The sequence below is a fragment of the Silene latifolia genome, chromosome Y, assembly GCF_048544455.1.
Source record: "Silene latifolia isolate original U9 population chromosome Y, ASM4854445v1, whole genome shotgun sequence".
NCBI classification, from domain to species: domain Eukaryota; kingdom Viridiplantae; phylum Streptophyta; class Magnoliopsida; order Caryophyllales; family Caryophyllaceae; genus Silene; species Silene latifolia.
The window spans coordinates 154,983,404-154,999,902 of NC_133538.1; the positions used below are offsets into that span (position 1 = coordinate 154,983,404).

Here is a 16,499-nt window from a genome sequence, read left to right on the forward strand (position 1 = left end):
ATAAAGCAACTTCCTGAAGAATCTCTCAAGGAATTCCCGGCCGATTTGTCAAAGAAAAGGTGGCCATTCCCAGATGTGATGAAGAAACAAAGCAGTAGAAGCATTCAGTGCAAGGAGTCTTGCTTGACAAAGGACATCTATGCAGATCTAACCAAGAAAGCATGCCCAACCTTTGCCACTGTTCAATCCATCGCCTTAGAGCATGTCAGATTAGAAGAAGACCTCAACTTCAGGACGAACTCATCCGGAGGAAAGCAGGGCTATGGACATACTAACAGGAAAAGCTCCTACCGAAAGGAGGCAATCCCGGACAAGACCCTATTCCAGGCCCGAACGATCCAAGTCAATATGGCACAAGAACATAAAGGTAACCTCTCTAGCCTCCCAACTATCCCTGAATATAACTTCTCTATTAATACTGCAGGATTAATCAAACGCTGAAAACCTGGGAGATACGAAACGATGGCCAAAGAAATCCGACAACCCCAGGAAAGATCCAACAAGATGGTGTGACTTCCATCGACATCGGACACACCACGAAGAATGCATTCACTCGGAAACAAGTGGCATATCTTCTAAAGAAAGGCTACTTGAAAGATATAATCCAGCAGCCAAAGAATAAAGATGAAGGACAAAATAAGAGAGACCCAGAAGAAAGCGTGAGAGATCCTCCTCCTCCTCCTCCCATCTATGAAGTCAAATTCATAAATGGAGGATCGAAAATCGTGGTCCGACCAGCTCTGCAGCCAAGAGAATATCCAGGGAATCCAGACTCCAACCTCCTTCCAGGCCCGAGTCGTTGCCTGCTATTACCTTTGATGACTCGGATCTGCAAGGAATATCAGGTCTACACCATGACAGCCTGGTAATCACAATGCAAATCGGCACAGCCAAAGTATCAAGAATCCTGATAGATGGAGGAAGCTCAATCAACCTGGTGATGCTTGATGTCCTTAAAGCTATGAAGATAGACGAAAGCAAGATCATAAAGAAATCCAGCGTCCTGGTTGGATTCAGTGGAGAAACAAAAAACACCCTAGGAGAAATCAGCTTGCCTACCTATGTGGAGGGCGTGGCTTCATACGAGAGATTTGGAGTAATGGATTGCTTATCCTCATATAATGTAATCCTGGGCAGACCATGGATCCACAATGTCAAAGCAATCCCATCAACATACCATCAATGCGTGAAAATTCCAACGAGAATGGGGATAACCACCATCGAGGAGAACAAAGGACTGCTCAGGAATGTTATACTCAGGCTTTGAAACCCTCAAAGTCAGGTAAGTCCCTTGCATAGCAATTAAAGTCACCTGTCAGGGAAGAATACATAGCACAAACACAGATGGAAACAGGAGAAGTCATATTAGACCCAGAATTCCCTGACAGGAAAGTACTTGTAGGGTCGAGATGCACCGACACAATCAGACCAAATCTGGTCAGCTTTCTTAAAACTAAAATGTCTTGTTTTGCTTGGTCACATTTTGATATGACTGGTATAGATGCTGATGTTATTACTCATAAGTTGAACATTGACAAATCCTTTAAGCCTGTACAGCAAAAGAGAAGAAAATTTGCTGCAGAGAGGCATGAAATCATCAACCAAGAAGTTGACAAGCTACTGGACATGGGAATGATCAGGGAAGTGATGTACCCTGACTGGCTTGCAAACGTGGTAGTCGTCCAAAAGAAAAATGGCAAATGGAGAGTCTGTGTAGATTACACCGACTTAAACAAAGCCTGCCCAAAAGATCCATTTCCCCTACCACACATCGATGCAATGGTAGATGCCACTGCAGGCCACGAAATGTTGACATTCATGGATGCCTCCAGCGGATTCAACCAGATAAAAATGCACCCAGCAGACCAGGAAAGCACAGCTTTCATCATGTGCTTTCATCACTGAAAGAGGTATATATTGTTATACTGCTATGCCCTTTGGATTAAAAAATGCAGGTGCAACCTACCAAAGGCTAGTCAACATGATGTTCAAAGATCAGATAGGAGACACCATGGAAGTCTACATAGATGACATGGTAGTCAAATCAAAAAAGGCAGAAGACCACGTCAAAGACCTGGAAGTAGCCTTTCAAATACTGGAAAAATTCAATATGAAGCTCAACCCACAAAAATGCCACTTCGGAGTCTCAGCAGGCAAATTCCTGGGCTACATGGTGACAAAAAGAGGAATAGAAGCCAGCCCTGAGCAGATCAAAGCTATCCTGGAGCTAGAACCACCAAAAACAGTCAAAGACATACAAAAGCTGACTGGAAGAATAGCGGCCCCTGAAACGAGATTCATTTCAAGATCATCAGAAAGATGCAAATCATTCTATAACCTGCTAAGGAAGAACAAGGACTTTCAATGGACCCCCGATCATCAGTGCCGCTTTGAAGACCTGAAAATATATCTATCCTCTCCCCCTTGCTGGCAAAACCAAATCAAAGATGAACCCCGACAAGATACCTGCGATCCACAAAATCTTTGTCGGTGCGATCCTGGTCAAAGAAGACGGACAACAACCACTGTCTATTATGTAAGTAAAAGTCTACTGGATGCAAGAGATCGGGTATGGCTTACTAGAAAAATATGTTTTAGCTTTAATAATGAGTTGCACAAAATTAAGACCATATTTTGAAAGTCACCCTTTAAAATTCGAACAAATCTTCCTATTAAGTCCGTACTTAGGAGACCGAATTGTCCTGGACGAATGTGCAAATGGTCACCCACTAAGCACATACAATATAACGTTTGAACCAAGGACAACAATTAAGTCACAAGCACTAGCAGATTTTGTGGCTGATTTTAGTCCGACCCTAGAACCTGACCTAATAAAAGAAGTAAATAAACCGACCAAATGACCAAACAGACCTAGAATGGACCCTATTTGTCGATGGAGCAGCCAACACAAGGGGCACAAGCCTAGGTGTAGTACTAAAATCACCACAGGGGGATAAGATAGTACAGGCTATAAGCTGTGCATTTGAGGCCACCAACAATGAGGCAGAATATGAAGCCCTGATAGCCGGATTAAAGGTATGTATTGATCTTGGTGTGCAAAATTTAAAGGTACGCACTGATTCCCTTCTAGTCTCCAACCAGGTAAATGGCACATATACTGCAAAAGACCCCAAAATGATGCTTTATCTAGATGTTGTTCAAATGCTAAAATCAAAGTTTAAAAACTTTAATATTGACCAAATTTCCAGGGACTTAAATACCCAGGCCGATGCCTTAGCCGGCCTAGGGTCCAACTTTAGTCCCCTTGATTTTGACAAAATACCCATTGTGCATTTATTAGAACCGGCAATAAACAAACAAGATGAAAGTTTCCCAATCTACATTGCTAATTCTTGGACGAAACCTTACTATGATTGGCTACAACAGGGAATCCTACCCTTAAATAAGCAAGATGCCGAACACCGAAAATAAAAGTCGCTTCGTATACTATTATTGACAACGTGCTTTTTAAGAAATCGCAGTCGGACCTTACCTCGGATGCCTGGAACCACAGGAAGCTGAACAGATATTATCGAAAAATCCATGAAGGATACTGTGGAAATCACAAAGGTGGAAGAAGCCTGGCAAGCAAAGTACTCGAACGGATATTATTGGCCCACCTTAAGAGCCGATTGCCTGGATTTTAGCTCTAAATGCAAAGCCTGTCAGATTCACGGACCGTACATCCATCAGCCATCTGAGGAACTACATTCCATATCCGCACCCTGGCCATTTATGAAGTGGGGCATGGATATAGTAGGAAAACTACCTCAAGCACCCGGACAGAAAGTTTTCATGCTAGCAATGACTGACTACTTCTCCAAGTGGATAGAAGTTTGAATCATACAGTGCAAGTCAAGGAGAAAGATGTCATAGCATTCATCAAACATAATATCATATGTAGATATGGCATCCCCTCCGAAATAGTATGCGACAATGGCACACAATTTGTGGGAAAAAGAACAAGAAATTTTCTTCATGCCCAATGGAACATCAATCTGGTAACATCCACGCCAGATATCCAAAAGCCAACGGTCAGGCGAATCCAGATAATAAAGTGGTGATCAGCTGCATAAAGAAAAAGCTGGAAAGAAGAAAAGGTAGATGGGTCAAGAGCTCCCCCGGTCCTTTGGGCTGACAGAACCACGCCTAAAACATCCACCGCCAAACCCCTACTCCTTGGTCTATGGATGTGAAGCGATATCTGGGCCGAGGTGGACATTCCATCAGCCAGATGTAGCCTGAACACAACAACAAACAACATACCTCTAATGGAGGATAGCCTGGACTTAACAGAAGAGCTAAGAGATGCGGCAAGAAGCATCGATTAGCGAAAGATACCAAAGAAAGAGTTGCAAGAAGCTACAACAAGACTGTCAAAGCCAGGTGTTCAGGGGTAGGAGACCTCGTTCTCAGGAAAGTATTCCAAAACACAAAAGAGAAGAATGCTGGCAAATTGGCCCCAACCTGGGAAGGCCCCTATCTGATTGATTCAATAGTCGGCCAGGGAGCTTATAGACTACAAACCCTGGACGGAGAAATGATCCCAAGAGCTTGGAATATTACACACTTAAAACTATTTCACATATAGAATATATTTGCACAATCCAGGTATAACTTTTTACTTTAAACACTTCTTGCCTGAAAACTACATGTATAATACTTGCAATTATATGAATAAATGCCGTATATGATTTCTTCAAATTATGTGCCCAAGTACTTACCTATACTCTCATATTTACTTAGTAAAATCTTCAACACTTGTTTTACATATTGCATCTTAGTTAAAAACAAATCTTAAAGATTGGGGGCCACCCCACCAAATATCCAACTGATATCCAAAATTCATTTGCAAAACAGCCTTTAAATATTGAGCTCAACATAACATACAAACCTGGAAAATCTATTCCTAGATCAGATGACATAAATGGGTCATAAGCCCTCCAGGCATGGCAAGGGACATAAGCCCTCCAGGACAGGCAACAACCCCACCCATAACACATTAAACGCTGATCCGGTCGAATAACGGCCGATCCAAATCGAAAAATTGGCTCGATCCAGTCGTATAATCGCCGGATCCAAGACACGTCCAACATCACAAAAGTACTTTGTCAAAACACAAAAAGAAGCAAAACAAAGACCAAATATTTATTCACCCAAAATAATTGGCCCTACCTAATAACCATCCATTCCAGGGACATCCCCCCTGGATGAGCCAAAAAAGTTTCTGATATACTCTAAATATTCATTCCAGGGACATTCCCCCTGGATAGACCAAAACCCAAAAGAAAAAACTAAGCTATTTTTGAGCCAGTAACCGACTCACAACCATCCACCATCTCCTGATCACCAGACTTTGCCTTGGAAGGAGGAGAATCCACTTCTTCTTCTTGACCCATGTTGGCCAAGTCAGGATACTGAGCATCCAAAGCTGTCTCATCTCGGTCCGGATTCCAATCAGCCCGGTCAGATTCTGGGTCCCTCATAGCATCAACCCGACCTTTCCCGAAGAAGTCCGAGCCGCATCACCAACCTCGCCTCCACTAACTCCTTTTCAGCAGACAAGCTCCTCATTCTTTTTCAACGATCCCGCATTGCCCGCTTCTCGACCTCCAACTCCAGCCTGACCTTCTCGGCATTTTTCGCCCACCTCACAAACTATAGCACCACTGGTTGACTCCTTAGCTTTGTTGCCAACCGAGATTGGAGCACTACTTCATTACCCCCGGATGTGTGCGGGTCACGGTTTAGCCTATCCAGCTTTTCTTCCAAATTGGTAATCTTGGCACAGGCGTCCCTAAGGCGACAAGCGAGCTTGACCAAAGATCCAACCCCGCGTACATACAAAATCAATTAGGCAAATACAAGGTAAAACAAAAAGCACATAAACAATTAAAAAATATCCCTCTACAACTAACCTCTCTAGCCTGGGAAGCGAGTTCAAGACCCTTGTTACAAGAGAAGTCAGAATAGAAACCACCCTGGTAGACGAATCAAGGGTACTAGCAGACAATAGTTGGTCGCTCATCTTTGCAGAAAACTCATCTATCCGAGCCCGGGCATCATCCATGTCATCAATCCTAGCAGGCACTTGCCTTATACTCCCGAGTGGTCGAGCCGGATAGGTCATTTCCCTCCTTCCTCCTCTTCCGAATATCATCCTCCCTCTTTCTTTTTTGAGCACGGACGACCTCTGGTGACACTATCCTGGGCAGATCTTGAGGAGGCTGGACATCGAAATCGGGATATCCAAAGTCTTGTCACTCCCACTAGTTTCTGGCTCTTGGACTGCTCAAAGAATCCTAGCCACCCCACCTTCAAATCCTTTGCGAGAAAAGCTAGCCACCTAGCGAGAAGACCTAAACACTGGATATATAAAAAAAAAATATATATACGTAAATATCAAACCAAAAAGCAACAGAAGACAACACCAACATAAAAGCAAGCGAAAGACGTACGAAAGAGCGAGAACTAGGCTTGCCTTTGGGTACTTTAACCCCGATCGGCTTGGTCTTCATATACCGGGGCAACAATTCCCTGCCCAAGCAAGCTGGCCAGGCCCTCTCTTCCTCAGGAATGGCAAGGAAAGCATCTATCCTTGCAATAGCCTCTTCATCTAGAGGATCGTGATTCCAATCGGGAGCTACAAACATTACGAAAACAAAATATACAGGTAAGACTTATGTACCTCACTCTCATTCAATATAACTACAAAATAAAAGTACAGAAACCTACCACTCTCCAAAGGAGGATATCTCGAGTAATCAAAGCCCGATCCCAGAGTCTCAGTCCGGATAAACAGGAAAGTCTTTGCCCAACTCTTGTCGTCTCCAGAATCCAGGTTAGTAATTAATGGAGTCATCTTTGACTTAATTCTCAAATTAAAACGACCAACAGAAGGATTTTTAAAATGATATACTGCCTTAATATCATTGAGAGTAATCACAAGATTGTGTTTAGCGCATAAATTTTCTATGGAATGAACAAGTTTCCAAACCATCGGCATAATCTGAAAAGGTGACACTTCCATAGCACGGATGGTGTCAATCATTAAGGGAGTAAAAGGTAACTTACACCGCTTTGAATGCCCATTCGAAAATACAGAACCAACCAGGTGATACCCGTTAGCCCTAACTGGACAAGACTCAGGAATCCATACCTCAGTCGATTCAGGAATTATTTTCTTCTCCCTTAGTATCTTGTCATAATTTGTTTTCAACAAGTTCTCTTCAGGAAAGTAAGGATCCAAAGATTGAAGGGCAGTGAAAACAGAATCCTGGTACTTAAAAGCAACAGCGCGAGCAGGAGGATCAATCTCCATCACTTCTTCTTCCTGGACGTTTACAGGTTCAGGCTCAACAGCAGCAGCAGCTTTCTGGGATGCAGGACGTTTTTTGGCTCCCATATCTTTAAATGTTTGATTTATTATTGAAATAGTCGAGAAAATACAAAATAGCAGAACAGGGTTACTGAGAAGAAGGGAAGAATTTGAGAAGAATTTCAGAAGAATTTCAGAAGAATATGCAGCAAAGAAAGAGGAGGAAATTTGATGAAAAATAACCTTGCCCTAAATACCGTATTTATAGGAGATGAATAACGGCATGAAAAACCTAGGGATTGCAAAACTCTCAGCATGACATCACCTAGCCGTTATAGTGTTCAACGGTAACTAGGAGTCTAAGAGTCATTGATTAAGTGTAAGTCTCTTAAATATTTAACTCGGTAAATTTGACATCTCACCCCGGCCGGATCCAAAGACGGGTAAAATGTCAAGGGGCAATTGTTAGGCCCATTGCCTGGTCGACCATAACCTGGCCTGACTCAAAGAAGGCTGATTGATCAAGACAGAACCGGACAAATCGACTACTATTTAGTCAAGAATATTATGGCAAGAAGACTACTAAATCCTGGAAAGGAAGCCCGATAGTCAGTATATTATAGCTTGGCGAGTACTAAATACATCTGGCTGGATTAAGCGGATAAACAGGAAATGCGATTGTATAAGCCAGATAACCATGCCCTATTCTCAAGGAAGACCAAGTCCAAACCTAAAACTATTTAATCCATGAATCTGGACGGAAAGAGGAGAAAAGGCTAAGGATTGGTTGAGTTGAGAACGGGTCAAGCGAACTAATAGGAAGCATGCCCTATTATTCCGGCAACAACTCCTATCTTTGGGGAGAACGTTATACATTTATAAACGTTATTCATTGTAACGTTGGAAGGGCAGTAGAGTACTATAAATAGGAGAATTTAACAATTGTAAAGGACATGGATTGTGAGCTAATTTTATCGATACTTTATCTTTTTACTCTTGAGCATTCAGATATTCATACAACATTGTACCCGGTCTATCAAAATAATATAAACGTTATTCTTTATACTTACTTCATCATTCATTTACACCATTCCAATCTTATAGAACTAGATACCCTGATCACTATATAACTAAGCCGGATCCCTTCAGGAAAATCCTGCTAAAACACTAGGATTGTTGGAGCCATGAATTTGTGACAGTCTTATATTAGGTTATGGATTTGGCATAATTATTGTTTCTGTATTGTTAATTGTAGCAAATAATTACGATTGATTGGTTAAGTGCACGTAACTAGTTAATTGAATAGATAAACTCCAACCTAAGATCGAAAGCCTGGTGAGAGTTAGACCTGCTACAAATAATAGAGTGCCCTAATAAGTGGCGAGAGCCCGTTAGAAGCATTATAGGGCGAAAAGCGAACCGAGAGGACCTTTTCATTACCCTGCAGACTGTCTTATGACCGACCCTTGACCTTAGACTTGACTGTTTCATTTTCTATGGTGACCCGATGTCCTAGCTCATTTCCCTTATATTACTCTTAACTCTATCTCTCTTTTTTATCATTTTTATTTAATTGTTTTAGTTTAGTGACAAAACGAACAAATCCCATCTGATTATTTAGACAGACTTAATTTGATAAGTAGAACGCTAAAAGCCTCCTTGTGGATACAATCCCGACTTCCCTAGCTATATTAGTTAGAGAACAGTTGGTTATCTTTGGTAGGTATACAATTAGCCTGTCAAAATTTTGGCGCCGTTGCCGGGGAGGTAATAATTTTCTATTTGTTTTATTTTAGTTTGTCTCTTGTCTCAAGGAACCTGTATTCCTCGAGACTGTTTCTCACCTTTCAGTGCTAGTTTTATTTATGCCCAGGTCTTTCAGGTCTGAGCTCATACCATTTGATCCAGAACCAGAGAGGACTCTCCGTGCTAAACAAAACTTTTGGAAGGAGATATATCAAGCAGAAGACTTGAGTACGCTTGATTCAGCTTACGCCACTTTTATTGCAGAAAATCAGTCTTTAGAGGAAGACACATCTACTTCTACCTCTACTACGATCATGGCTACATTAGCAAGCCATTCAGAGCCCACCCTTGCATCTATTCCCAAGGGATTCAAGCTACCCACCACCGATAATGGCACCTTTGAGATTCACCCATCCTACATTAACTTGGTGGAGCAAAACATGTTTGGAGGTAGAGCAAGTGAAGACCCTGCTAAACATATGGAGAAGTTCGTTACATACTGCTGCTTTATCCCTTTGACTGCTGGGGTAACCTAAGACCAAGTAAAATAGGTCCTTTTTCCTTTCTCTCTGTGAGATGGCGCTGCAGAGTGGTTGCGTGACTTGGACATGGAAGCACATGGTATTACTGACTGGAATACACTAGCTCTTGTATTCTACAAGAGTTATTTTCCGCCGCAAAAGACCAATGCTCCGAGAAGCCAAATTATAAGGTTCAAACAGGATCCAACTAACGATCTGAATGAAACATTGGTTCCCTTCAAGAGACTAGTCCGTTCAGTTCCACATCATGGTTTCCAGATCTGGTTTTTATGCAACGAGTTCTATAATGGGTTGTACGATGATTACATAGCTGTTCTTGATTCCTCTGCCAATGGGAGATTTCAAAACAACACTACTGATGCCAATGCTTGGAAATTGATAGAGGAAATGGTCACTAACACTGCTGAGTATGGTAATCTTAGAGGTAACACATGAGGGAGTGGTTCAGATGGTGCAGTGGCGGCACAGTTAGAGGCATTAACTGCCCAAGTTGCAGAGCTAAAGACTACCCAATCTTTGGGTAAACAGCAGACGGTTCATGCTATGATCCAATAGGAGGTGCCTTGTGAGCGATGTGGACTTGATGGTCATAGTGCTGCTAGATGTATGAGCACGATAGAGCAAGTCCATGCTTTCCAGTCTTTCATGCAAGGGACTCCTTATTCTAATTTCTTCCCTGAAAGGAGTCAGAATGTCTTTACTCCTACCCCACAACCGAACAATGCATATGTCATTCCTCAAAATAGAGAAAATCAGCCAGACAATTTTGTTAGACAGAACTAAGGAGGTCAAAATTTTCAACAAATGCAACCTCATATTCAGGCTCGGAATAATGACATGTCCGAAATTAAGGCAATGTTGCTGCAGCAAATGTTGGCTTCACAGAAGCAAGAGGTTTTGATTACTTAGTTATTGACTCATAACAAGATTCTGGATACTCAGGTTGCTCAATTATCTAGCCAAAACTCGCAAAGACAACTGGGTACCTCACCTTCTCATCCAGGTAAACCACATGAAATAGTTAATGCTATCCACCTAAGGAGTGGTTTCACTTATGATAGACCAGAGATGTCTAGAGATGGTGCTGACTTGGTTAATGGAGAATTAGATGTTAATGTTAATGACAAGATTGCTGATCCGTTACCCATTGCTGATGAGTCGACTTCTAATACTAATAAGAAGTCAAATTCTAATAAAGAGAAGAAAGCTACTGAGCCACTAAATGTGATCAAGCTCCCAATTCTGGCCTGACAGCTGAATACCAAGATTGAGTAGCAATTCGGGAAGTTTTTGAAGCTTGTCAAGAATCTCCAGGTATCCGTTCCAGTCACAGAACTCATTACTCAGGCACCTTCTTATGCTAAGTTTATGAAAGAAATTTTAACTCGAAATAGAAGTTTTGATGAGGTGGAGACCATTGCCTTTACTGAGGAATGTAGTGTACTCCTACAAAACAAGTCTCCACCAAAATTAGCTGACCCAGGTAGTTTCTCTATCCCTGGTTCTATAGGCACCCATACTATGGATAATGCTTTATGTGATTTGGGTTCCAGTGTTAGTGTCTTACCTTTGTCTTTAGCTAAAAAGATAGGTTTGACTGAGTTTAAATGCACTAATATGACTGTCCAGATAGCAGACCGTTCCTTGTCACGTCCCTTGGAGATCCTAGAAGATGTTCCTATGTGGGTTGGTAAGTTCATTATACCCGTTGATTTCATTGTGTTGGACATTCCTAAGGATACTCATACCCCTATTATCTTAGAGAGGCCATTTTTGCACACTGCTGGTGCAATAATTGACGTAGGAGCGAGAACTTTGACATTTAAGGTGGGGAGTGAGAAATTGACATACACCCAGTTCAGTGTCCGTAGGGCACCTATGCAAGTTGTACCTTGCCATGCTGTTTCCCCTATAGAATATGACAGGGTAGCTGATAGTCATACAGGTTAGTCATGTTTTGCTATTGTTGTGACACCTCTACCCCATGCTGGGAGCAAGATGGAGGACCATGCTTCTGTTTCTCTTTCTGCAAGACATGACAGTTTGAGTCGCCATGAGGGTTCGGGGTGGACTTGGTGCATTGGGTGTAGCTGCTAAAGCTGGAGATGTTGATTATGGCGGAATGCCAGGAAATTCAGTGCCGCGTGCAAAGAAGGGACGCCCAAGGGCTAAGTGTAGTGAGGTAACCTGTGCGACGGTATGCCCTTCTGTTTCTGAAAACAAGGTAAAGTGGTGGTCTATGGCCAAGATAAAGAATGCTGAGAGTACTTCATTTAGTCAGCAGCCGTGTTGTGGGCTGCTCACTTGTTTTCGTAAATGAGGTGACAGAGGTCAAGCGGGACCATATAAACCAACGCTGACCGGGAGGCAACTCGGGTTGTAAAACCTTTGTAAAAATGTGCTTTATTTCAGTTTTTTATTAGCATGTTAGTATAGCTTCATATGAATATAGTTTTTGGAAAAAGACTAATTTTTCACCTGAGTGTCACGCAGGTCCTTATATGCATGATAGAGTTTGATGTTGAAGACCCGACCTTTACGGGTGTTGATTGGTGGCAGCTGACCACGACCTCCCTATGTTTGATGCTGGTTTGGGGAGGTCCGTTTTGCAATAATTGTGAGTTCTCTTTCCCTCATTTATATTCATTTGCATTCATTTTGTTTATATATCCCATCCCCTATATGTTGATGCCGCTGATTGTTTTTTTTTGGTGGAAGGTAAAAAATATATTAATGAATCAATGAATCCGTACACCATACATCCATTACAAGCATTTTGGCCATCTACACACTAGATGGCGCCTTACAGCTTTACCAAACTGATTCTATTATTACATTATGAAAAACCAATCTGAGCCAACCATAAGCCTGACAACTTATGTTTCACATTCCATCTATGATGTTGAAATCTGAACCTAATACTCTTCTGCAGCTCTTGAAAAAGGAAGGCAGGATGTGGGAGCACATTTTCAATTCTGCATTTGTTTCGCGCCAACCAGATAAGATAGATCAAAGTGTAGACTGCAGAACAGATAATTTTCTTTTGCATCACTGATTTACACCTCAGTTGCAGGCACTATTGAACTGGCTTACACACTAGAACCTGTACCCCAAATCATCCATTTAATCTGGCCAAACAAGCTCTGTTTTATATGCCCTCAAAGAATAAGTGGGAATGAGTTTCATAGTGCACCATACACCTGTCACACCCAGTTTCCACAACCTTACCAAAATAACTTAACATGTCTTTAGGCATTAACCGATTCTGAACATACACCCAAGCAATGAAGCTATGCTTAGATATATTCAGTCTATTCCATACCACATGCACCCAAGGTACCTGGATTTGAGTCCCGAAAAGCAATTCATAACCAGAGACGGTAGTATAGCTACCACCATTCATACCCCACTGATCCTGCACATACCCTGATTTCAACAATTCTGTGATTTTACATATTTGTCTCCAAATCCAGCTAAAGTTCAATGATGGGCTATAAGAAAGCCAGTCCTACCCTTTAATGTAAATGTGATTGACCCACTTGATCCAAAGGTGGTCAGCCTTAGAGACAAGCCACCAACAATATTTGCCAATCATAGCTTGATTCCATACCTTGCTTTGAATCACCCCTAATCCTCCATTTTTCTTCTCCTTACAGACCCTCTCCCATAAAACTGGAAGCACCTTAAGAAATTCCTTAGTTCCTACCCACATGCAATTTCTACAGATATTCATCATTTTAGTAATCATAGTGGTGGGTATAATAAAAATTCTGGACTAGTAAGACTGCAACTGAGACAACACACTTTGAACTAGAACCAAAATGCTTGCATAGCTCAACACCAAGCACCCAAGCTTCTTATTCTGCCCACCCGCTTCTCCACCAGTCTGCTACAGTCCCCACTGCAATTCTCTTATAAGAGCTAGGTATGCCTAAGTATCTAAAAGGGAACACCCCTTCATGAAACCCAGATATTGCCAAAATAGCCTGTGCACTGCCCTGTCTAATCCCATTTAGATAGATATCAGACTTATCCTTATTAATTTCCAATCCAGATAGATGACACAATTTCAGAGCCTTGCACAGAGGATGAAATTTAAATCAATTTCTACCAGTGACCACATTCAAAATTCTAGTCAAATATTCCATGCAAATAGTGAAGATAAGAGGTGACATAGGATCTCCCTGCCTTATCCCTCTTTGTCCCTTAAAAATCCAAATGTTGAGCCATTCAAAGAGATTGAGAAAGAAGGGGTAGTGATACACTCCATTATCCACCCAATGACAATGTTAGGAAATCTTAGAGCTTTCAGCATGTGTTCAATAAACTCCCATTCTATTGAGTCATAAGCCTTATTCATATCCACTTTCATCATACATCTAGGTGAAAAACTCTTCCTATTATAAAGTCTCACATGATCTTGGCAAATCAATATGTTATCAACAATGTCCCTCCCTTTGATAAAAGCACTCTGGTTATCACTAATAATATCTGGCAGAACTTGAGAAATTCTAGTACTCAGAATCTTTGTGATACACTTATATAAGACATTACAGCACGCAATGGGTCTAAAATCAGAGATAGCTACAAGTCTATTTTTCTTAGGTATTAAAGTTAATACAGTAGGATTTACCTGTTTCAAGAGTTTTCCACCGTGAAAAACATTCTATAACCCCTGCTTCAACATCTTTTCCAATAACCTCATATGCATCTTTGAAAAACTAGCTGGAGAAGCCATCAGGGCCAGGAGCCTTAGTAGCAGGTGAAGAGTCTATCGATCCGAAATACTCAAGAGGAAGGGGGGGGGGGGTTGAATTGAGTATTAAAACTTTATCCCACTTTTTTTCGAATGTCCGTATGAGCGTGACTAAATAATTAATTACTTAAAGTTTATTGAATAAACTTTAACTAATTAACTAAACAAAGTTAAAACGTAAAGAAACGAATAATAAAAACGAGTGACACACGTGATTTTGAAGTGGTTCAGTTTCACAAGTCGAAACCTACGTCCACTATTCTCGATTAATAACTTTAGTACCTTTCTACGGATTGCAAAACTACTAACCCACTCGTACAACTAACTCTAGTTGTAACTCAAATGAGTAGAGTAGAAAGTGCCAAAATGGGCCGAATAGAGTAGAAAGTGCCAAAATGGCCGAATTAGTCAAATAGCAACATATAAGTCTAGCAAAAGCAAAATGAAATGGAGCAAGGAGTTGGGTTAGGACGGGTTTAAGGAATGTCATGTTTCACGACATTGGGGTTCACATAACCGAGACGAGTCCTAAACTTAAGAGAATCAAGACGATCGAAGCAAGACTGGACATGATTTGCTTGTGCCGTGAGACATGTCTCAAAATTAAGCACTTTCAAAGACAAAGCTTTTGTGACCTCGAAAATGAGGCCCATGTCCGCATGCATAGCTTTCCCTTCTCGCCAAATAGCCCCTCCTTCACTAGCTAAGTTTGCCAATAAGTGAGATTGGCGGGCACACTCACGAGCCGCTCTATCCGCATCACGAGCCATAGTCTCAACACGTCCTTCTAACCCATGCAAGTAGTCCATGACCTCGGCATTCCCCGTATCAGTAGATACCTGAGCCACAACCCTCTCCTTTCCCATACCCGCTACCAACTCCGCAATCAACTTATTTTGAACATCCATTTCTTTCACAAATACGCATCATAAATGAGTCCAACTTTTGTTCCACGGCCACCAACACATCCGACGCCTTTTCCACCACACTTCCCTTTGACAAAAAGATTAACTCGGGTCCAACCACGACTACTTTCATTAATTTAAGATGTATATCACACATCTCATCTTTAAACATTACCGCATAGCTAGTAGGACTAACAATACCCTTGTGTTCCAATAAACGAGAAATCCACATACCAAAGGGCAAATCCAAAGTAGTATAAAATTTGTCCTCGGTTACGGAAATACTTGTTTGGATAATACGATGAAAAACAAGTCGGGGAAGACTAACCTTAACCCCTTCAAGCCATTTAAAGACCAATACCATCTCATAACTCGACAACTTGTCACGACCCCCTCGCCTTGGAACCACCGTGTTCCATAGAAAATTTAAAAAGAATTTCAATTTGGGTGAAAACATACCCGCCAACATATTACTAGACCCCGTAGCATCATCATCAAAAGAACGCTTAATTTGAAGCTTCTCTTCCTCCATCACATCTCCCCACTCCGCATTCGGGTTGATTTCCACCCCATCATTAGGGACGGAAAACAAAGTGCGAAAATCGTTAAGGGAGATTGTGACTTTGGACTGATTAACAATTGCATGCAACACATTCTTCTTAACTGAAACCGAAGCATAGAATTGAATTACCTCAATATGATAAATTGGACCGGTCATAGAGCAAATCTTGGTCCATTCTTGGAAAGTCAAGAAATCGGTGAAAAATTGCAAAGCTTCTATCTTTGTATACCACTTTTTGGGATAAGACCATCCTCCATGGATACCGTATCGCAAAACACGATTCACCCAAGTCCTTTACTCCGTGGTAAGACGAACTTTATCAAGAACCATCATCGTACCATTCGGCATATGTTCTCAAAACAAGGTTCTTTAATGATCATCATGGCTAACCACAGTTTCCGTCTCTTCAACTGAATCCTCAACACCAATAGCCTTCTTTTTACCTTTGTTAAGCATACGACGCTTTCCCTCGAGATTAGTTTCAACCCAGTTATGATCGGGATTGGTGGGTTTGGGGTTTGGTTGAGGTGAAGAGGTGGTTGCGGTTTAATTGGGTCTATTGCATGGTGGTTTAGATGGCCCGGTCTTATTAGAAGACCCAGCTGAGGGTGGAGACATGATTATGATAGATGGTGAGGTTGAGTGTGAGAGAGTTTTAAGAAAGTGAAAA

The 16,499-nt window shown here is 41.6% G+C and overlaps 1 protein-coding gene across 1 annotated transcript; it reads left to right on the plus strand.

Moving 5' to 3' along the window:
* Positions 1-9,672: 9,672 nt before the first annotated feature.
* LOC141629220 (uncharacterized) lies at positions 9,673-11,556 on the plus strand. Its single transcript, XM_074442257.1, has 4 exons — positions 9,673-10,030; positions 10,226-10,374; positions 10,549-10,830; positions 10,921-11,556. The coding sequence occupies exons 1-4, from the start codon at positions 9,673-9,675 to the stop codon at positions 11,554-11,556; spliced, it is 1,425 nt and encodes a 474-aa protein (XP_074298358.1).
* Positions 11,557-16,499: the final 4,943 nt, after the last annotated feature.

Coding starts and splice junctions, on each gene's coding strand:
- LOC141629220 (XM_074442257.1), top strand. CDS start 9,673: ATGGAAGCACATGGTATTACTGACTGGAATACACTAGCTCTTGTATTC. Junction 10,375..10,548: donor AAAATCAGCCAGACAATTTT/GTTAGACAGAAC, acceptor CTGGATACTCAG/GTTGCTCAATTATCTAGCCA. Junction 10,831..10,920: donor AAGCTACTGAGCCACTAAAT/GTGATCAAGCTC, acceptor AAGAATCTCCAG/GTATCCGTTCCAGTCACAGA.